The sequence below is a fragment of the Dipteris shenzhenensis genome, chromosome 29 (assembly GCF_047967505.1).
Source record: "Dipteris shenzhenensis isolate YYH24624 ecotype China chromosome 29, Dip_SZ_1.0, whole genome shotgun sequence".
NCBI classification, from domain to species: Eukaryota; Viridiplantae; Streptophyta; class Polypodiopsida; order Gleicheniales; family Dipteridaceae; genus Dipteris; species Dipteris shenzhenensis.
The window spans coordinates 41184773-41191237 of record NC_141624.1 but is presented as its reverse complement, the minus strand read 5'-3'; the positions used below and the strand labels follow the sequence as shown (position 1 = coordinate 41191237).

The 6465-nt window shown below is 45.1% G+C and overlaps 1 protein-coding gene across 4 annotated transcripts; it reads left to right on the top strand.

Moving 5' to 3' along the window:
* The first annotated feature begins 1500 nt into the window (after positions 1 to 1500).
* Positions 1501 to 5975, top strand: LOC147882860 (polygalacturonase QRT3-like). Of its 4 annotated transcripts, none has more exons than XM_087400581.1 (5): positions 1501 to 1540; positions 2429 to 2697; positions 2993 to 3385; positions 4095 to 4334; positions 4562 to 5975. In XM_087400581.1, exons 3-5 carry the CDS (start codon positions 3095 to 3097, stop codon positions 5708 to 5710), a joined length of 1680 nt encoding a protein of 559 aa, XP_087256707.1. In that variant the 5' UTR covers positions 1501 to 1540; positions 2429 to 2697; positions 2993 to 3094; the 3' UTR covers positions 5711 to 5975. The 4 variants fall into 4 exon arrangements, with proteins under 4 accessions (XP_087256707.1, XP_087256708.1, XP_087256704.1 ...); XM_087400582.1 differs by lacking the exon at positions 1501 to 1540 and adding an exon at positions 2115 to 2172; XM_087400578.1 differs by lacking the exon at positions 1501 to 1540 and adding an exon at positions 2119 to 2245.
* The last annotated feature ends 490 nt before the right edge of the window (positions 5976 to 6465 follow it).

Sequence of the window (6465 nt, the reverse complement as noted above, 5' to 3'; positions counted from 1 at the left end):
TCATTCAAATCTATATTCTTACCACCTTTGAAGTTTTCTTTCTTATTTTTCAAGGTGGTCTATTGTTTGCATATGTCTTTATTCACCCTTGATTATGTATCAAGTAAAATGGAAAATATTGTTCCTTATAATTTTAAAATCAATATCAATGCTATGTCATCCATTATATTCTTCTCCTCACCATAGGGTTATCATATAGTTTAGGACTCATGAAATGTAAGGAGAGGCATTGATTTGTATTATCTCCCTTTTCTCCCATCTTTATGCATACTTTGAATCATTTAAATGTTTTTCATTCCTTCTAATGGTATTGTGATCCACAAGTGTTAATCAAAAAAAGACTTTATCTTTAACCATCTCTATGTTTTGTTCTCATCTCATGCTCTATGAAATGAACTATTTGCCAATAGGGAGTTTAGAGTGCTCCTTTAGGCCATTATGATATTTTGAGAGGATGACATATGGTGCGAATTAGTGCTCAAATTGTGAGGCCCAATGTGTAACATTCAAAGTGCTCTAGCATCCCACTTGAAGATTTGATCATGGAAGGGGACACATGATATGTTAACATCATATGATTGCTTAGCTTGTAGAATTGCTGGAGGGGAGTACTACCAACTTGCTCCAATAGGACCTTTCATTTAGGGAATTGTGCACCCCACATGGTGGACATATAATGATCTCTTCCACTTGTGGGATGCATCTTGGAGTACCACAAAAGGTAGTAGGATCATAAAGGCTAGTTGTAGGGAAATAAGTAGAAGCATTTATAGCTAGCATGCCACATTAAGGTAGCCTTTGTGTGAGGACATTGAGTGATATTGAGTGATAAGGTTTATAATTCAACATAATAATGAAACCTCAAACATTATAATCAAATTGATGAAATGCGAGCAACTAAGAGTAGCTTTCCATTGCACCCTAAAGTGCCATAAACCATCAAATTTAGAGCAACTAAGAGTAACTTTCCATTGAGCCCTAAAGTGCCATAAACCATCAAATTTAGGACAATTTTCTACTAACCTACACAAATTAGTCTTTGAGTAAGATTGGACCCATTCTTCTATAGTGTCATATGCTTTGAGGGCAAGGACTTTGCTTATGACACTCACAATGTATGGCCCAATGGAAAGGAAATCTCTTAAAAATAGTTTACCTTTAGGAGAGCTGTGGTTGAGAGTCATTCTTGTCACCCAAAAGACTCGTTGCATATTTGGGCAGAAAGGTATGAGCGAAATTTTAAGAAAACTACAGGGTCAAAGGGCATCCACTTCGAGCACTCGACCGACCCTTGGGAAGTGTGAGTACTAAGTAACAAAGGCCTGAAGTGATGTGAGAGGCACATACCCTTTGATTTTAGTGATGAAGGTGAATTGCATTTGAACATTGCATTTGAACAGTAAGGCCGCTGGCGCACAAAATGCACATCCTTTCCGTTGCTCACCAGCCTCCTCTTTATGAGAGCCCTTGCTTCACACCCAATCTGAAAATATGCTTGATGTTTTTGTTGTCGACCTGTGATCGTGTCTCTGCTCCCAAGGTAATTCCTGCAATTCGATCGTGTTCCGTGTCCACCTTAATGTTCGAAGCCTGCAAGGGCCGTAGTAGTTTGGAGCCAGGTGCGAGTGTGGTAGTAATAAATAAGGAGCAAGGTAGTAAGTAGTAGTAGAGGTAGTGCTGGTTGGTGTTTGGTTAGGTGCTGCCGGATGCATGTCTGTGAGCTGCGGATTATGATTATGTTAGTCTGCAGATCGAGATTGGAGAGGCTCTTGTGCTGGCGATTGTGCATGCAAGTATGAGCTACGGCGTTTCGAGGTAGTAGAAAGCAGCAAGGTTGAAAGTAGAACTTACAAGTGGTAGAGGTAGTGCGGTTGGCGTTAGGTTAGGTTCTATCTGATGCATGTTGTTTGTGCTACGCGGCCTTGGATTATAAATACGTGAGCCTGCAGATGAAGAATATTGAAGAGGCTCTTGTGCTGGCGATTGTCCATCCAAGTATCAGTTGATTCAGCTTCAGGTGCGAATATGGTAGTTGTAATTATCAAGGTAGTAAGTAGAAGCAGTAGTGCTGTTTGGCTTTCGGTTAGGTGCTGTTGTTTGTGCTGTTCTATCATCGTTTATAAGTACTTTGATCAAGATTCAGGAGCTCTCAGTCTTGTTCTGGCCAAACAAGTGTCAGCTATGGCGTTGTTAGCAATTGCAGCCTTCTGCCCTTAGCAATAGCAACAACAGATTGTCCATCCAAGTATCAGCTATGGCGTTGCTATACGCAATTGCCTTCTGCACTTGGCATTAGCATCAACAGCCATAGCTTGTGCAATTCGGAAGCTTTTGGCGCTGTTGTTCATCACTTCGACTTGAGCAATTGCTTTCCGCCCAATTCAAGATTTAGCTTGCTCATATATCTGCTTTGATGATTTTGTCACAGCCCATTGCTGGCCATCTGTCTCAGTACCATCACGCAGCTGTTATGAACGACTGTATTGCCATCACCGCCATGGTGCGGCCTCGAGCTTATCGACGTTGAGGACCGTGACGAGGTCCCTCAAGCGGTGGCGATTGCTGTGAGAAGAAGATGGATGATCGTGTTCACGCAGCTGCTGTGGAAAGATTGTTAACTCCGAGCTCGCTTCGCGATTAGCTAGCTTCCCTCGCATGCTTGCTGCATTTCCCACATTCCTTGATCATCGCTTTGTGGTAAGCTGCCTTTTTCAATCTCATGCCCTTCGCGTGATCATCTAGCCCAGCCTTTCCTTCTCTTCTCACGTCTTCCCATCGCCGTGCTGTTTAATCTTTTGCAAACCTACTCAACATCTCCACTTTGCTACTAATTTGCTGCCTTGAAAGTCTCTGCCTTCCCAATTCATTCCTCAAACGTCAGGCAGCTTCGTCATCTTTTTAAAACTTCAAGAAGTTGCTTAGAAACATTCCTTTGAGCCTCCTGATCATATTCTCAATCTATATACGCTAAATATAACACCACGCTTCACAGCTCCTCCTCACAAGGACGTTCACGAAAGTTGTGAGTACCCGGAGGCAATACGGCGGTTAGGTTCCATCCACATTCTCATTGCTCCTCCCATCCCCACGAAACATGGAGAGAACTGCATGCATCACTCTCGTGCTCTTTGGTTTGTTGAGCGTTGGAACCTTCGCCCATGGATTTGAACGGCCGATTGCTCGTGATAAACTTGCCGCCAAGGATTTCAAGACTCCTGATCAACGGCTTCGCCCAGGAGCAAGTCGGCCGGGGTGGTTTTCTTTTTCGAGACAGACCCGGCGTCCAGGCCTTGATCCATCCTTCCATGCTAGCCATGAGGCCGCACAGGAGCTGGCTTCGTCTCGTTGGGAGGAAACACGATCGTCTACAATGGAAAGTGCTACGGTATGTTCAAGTTTACTTAAGTTTCCATGAAGAGGCAACTGCACGCCTCCATGATTTCCATGATACTTGTTTCGCTTCCCACGCTCAATAGTTTGGCCGACAACGTCACGCGCGAGTTTGTCTTCTCCTTCCTCGTCTGGCTGTGCGACGGAGGGACTAATTGTTGTGTCCGCTTGCCACCTTCTTCCAAATGCAAAGGTCCTCCATTTCGACGTCGACTCACAGAGAGGGACGCGGGGAAGGAGGGAGTCGGAATCTGTGAGCAAGTGCTCCCTGTCGTGCCCTCTGCGCTTCCTCTCGCTCTTTGCCTCCCGCAGCTCTCTGTTAATCTCCCTCGGTCTCTCTCTCTCTCTCTCTCTCTCTCTCTCTCCCTCGCAGTTTTTCTTGCGTCTCTCAGTTCTTCTATTCTCTCAAATCGCCCCCTTCTCTCTAGTGTGTCTCTGTCTTTTTACTCTCTCAATCGCCCGCCCTTCTCTCTTTCTCTCGCTCTCTGCCATTCTACGCAAAAGCTTTTTATTTTCTGTGGCGCTGAGAACCCCTTTTTTGAGAATAGATTACAGTTTGCTGCTTTCCTTCACCGTGCTCTGCTTCTCATGGTGCGTTTCTGCTTTTTGGTGCTTTGTACCCGTCGATGTGATATTTCTGTCGCCACTGTTTTGCTTTTGGACTTTCTTTGCCGCACAAGGTATTAACTATTTGGAAGTTTCAGACTGCAGCGAACAAGCCAAGAATATTTTTCCCAACCGACTATGGGGCTGATCCCTCAGGCAGTACTGATAGCACCACTGCTTTGCAACTGGCGGTCAACCAAGCTTTTGAAGTATCGTCGACGCATTCTCTTCTCACCGGTATCATCGATCTCGGAGGAGTGGAAGTGCATCTAGGGGGTGGCCAATACGTAATAAGCCGACCATTGACAATGCCAGACCTTGGGGGAGGAAATGTCCTGGTATGCTTGGTGGTGCTATGCAATACGTGGTTTATGTAAATAGTTCAAGCGTATCGAAGCGTTCCTCCACAAAAGTTTCAATCGCTTGTCTTGACTACGGTGCTAGATGGCCTCATTTCTTTGACGGATTGGATGAGAAGTTTCTCTGGGGTCCATTTCTTTGACGGATTTGATAAACAAAGTTGAATGAAATTGTTGTTGCTTTTTCTATGAACATTATCGATTAGATCCATGGCGGTACTCTTCGTGCGTCAAGTTCGTTTCCTTCGGACGGCTTCTTGATCGAGCTTGCATCTTCGGAGACGCGGGAGGAGTCGGAGCGCCTCAATGGGAAACTAGCACAGAGCCACGCATCGGCCGTCTACGAGGACATAATCTTGCGCGACTTGATGCTGGATGCCAACTATATCGGGGGAGGCATTCTCTTGCAAAATGCGTTGCGGACAACGATACAAAACTGCTACGTAACCCACTTTGCAACGGTGGGAATCTCGGTGCAGGGAGGGCACGAGACAATGATCCACAGCTCCTTCCTAGGGCAGCATATCACAGCAGGCGGAGACCCAGATGAGAAGAACTTCGGAGGCACGGGGATAGTGCTGGCGGGCAACGACAATGCGGTGACAGACGTGGTGATCTTCTCTGCAGCTGTAGGGATATCCGTGGAAGGACAAGCCAACGTGATGACAGGGGTGCACTGCTACAACAAAGCAACAGGGTGGGGGGGAATGGGGGTGATTGTGAAGGGAGGGGGAGGGCCGCAGCAAACAAGGATGGTAGGATGCTACATGGATTACACTGGGGTGGTGATAGAGGAGCCAAGGCAGGTGACGATCCGCGACAGCTTCTTCTTGGGGGATGCGTACGTGCTGCTCAAGGCAGCAGCGTCGACTACCGCTACGGATTCAAGCAGCAGTGTGTTCGGCGTTGCCATAGCTGGGAACATGTTCTCAGGGAGTGGGAAGGGGGTGCCGATTGTGCAGGTGCAAGGCAATTTTTCATCGGTAAGGCAGACATACGTCGATGGGAATTCGGTGGAAGGGATGGAGATGAGGGCGACAAGGGCGAGTGGAGCGGTGAAGGGAGTGGGGAGCAACTGGACGATAGATTTCTCGAGGAGGCTGATTTTCCCAGAAGCCATAGCCAGAGTGCAGTATTCGTTCTACGCAAAAGGGCGATCAAATTCCTCGGCGGCGGCGGCTGCTGCTTCTTCTTCTTCTTCTTCGAACTTTCCTCGCCATGCTTTGACGTCTGTGGTTGGCAACCGCGTCACTGTTTCCTCTGAGAAGCGCATGCTTGCCACTGTTGCAGTTTTCGTCGACCAAAGCTCAGACGAAGACTACGGTGAGCAGATTGCTACTCATCTCTACGATTAAATGAACAACATACATCAAATCTTTGACAAAGACGATAGTGACCAGATTGCTATAACTCATCTCTAAGATGGTGAGCAGATTCACGCCCTTCTGCTTCTCCACAGTTGCCTTACCAGCAATACATGCTCAACAAACAAATGAAGCAATCAGGCCCACAACAATGTCGAACTTTAATCGCATAATCGAGGTATACATCATCAAAATGGGTACAAAATGGGATCTTGTTATGTAATCTCCGTCTAAAGTTTTCATTATTAAAAGACTAACACACTCTTATTAATCAACGATTCCCATTAGTTTTTTGTTTTTTAGACACTCACTCGCCTAATTCTTCCATTAGTGTGCTTACTTAATTCCCATCTGTACTTCCATTAATTTTGCTCATTTGTCCTTCCTTCTACCTTAACAAATTATTTAAGACATATAACTTAACCCAAGAAGAAAAGTAACTAAAAAGGTATTTATTTTTAATTACGAAAAACAATTGGTTTCTCGCTTGAAAAGGGGAAATAACCTAGCCAAGCACTAAGGTGGAATACTCTAGCTAAGAACAAAGGGTTCAAGTTTCAACATTTTATACAAATGGAGGACTATGAGAATACCAAATTGGTTTTTAATTGCTACCCTCCTAAATAAGAGGGAGGGGGTTCACCTTAGTTATTAAGGAGAGGAAATCCCCTCCTTTTTCACTAATCATACATTTTTACATTATTTTTGCAAGTTTCATATCATAATAATCAAAACCATATTATCTT

Excerpts from the sequence above, each read along its gene's own strand:
- LOC147882860 (XM_087400581.1), top strand. The coding sequence starts at position 3,095 with ATGGAGAGAACTGCATGCATCACTCTCGTGCTCTTTGGTTTGTTGAGC. Across the intron at positions 3,386-4,094 it reads CTACAATGGAAAGTGCTACG|ACTGCAGCGAACAAGCCAAG; the intron begins GTATGTTCAAGT and ends TGGAAGTTTCAG. Across the intron at positions 4,335-4,561 it reads TTGGGGGAGGAAATGTCCTG|ATCCATGGCGGTACTCTTCG; the intron begins GTATGCTTGGTG and ends ATTATCGATTAG.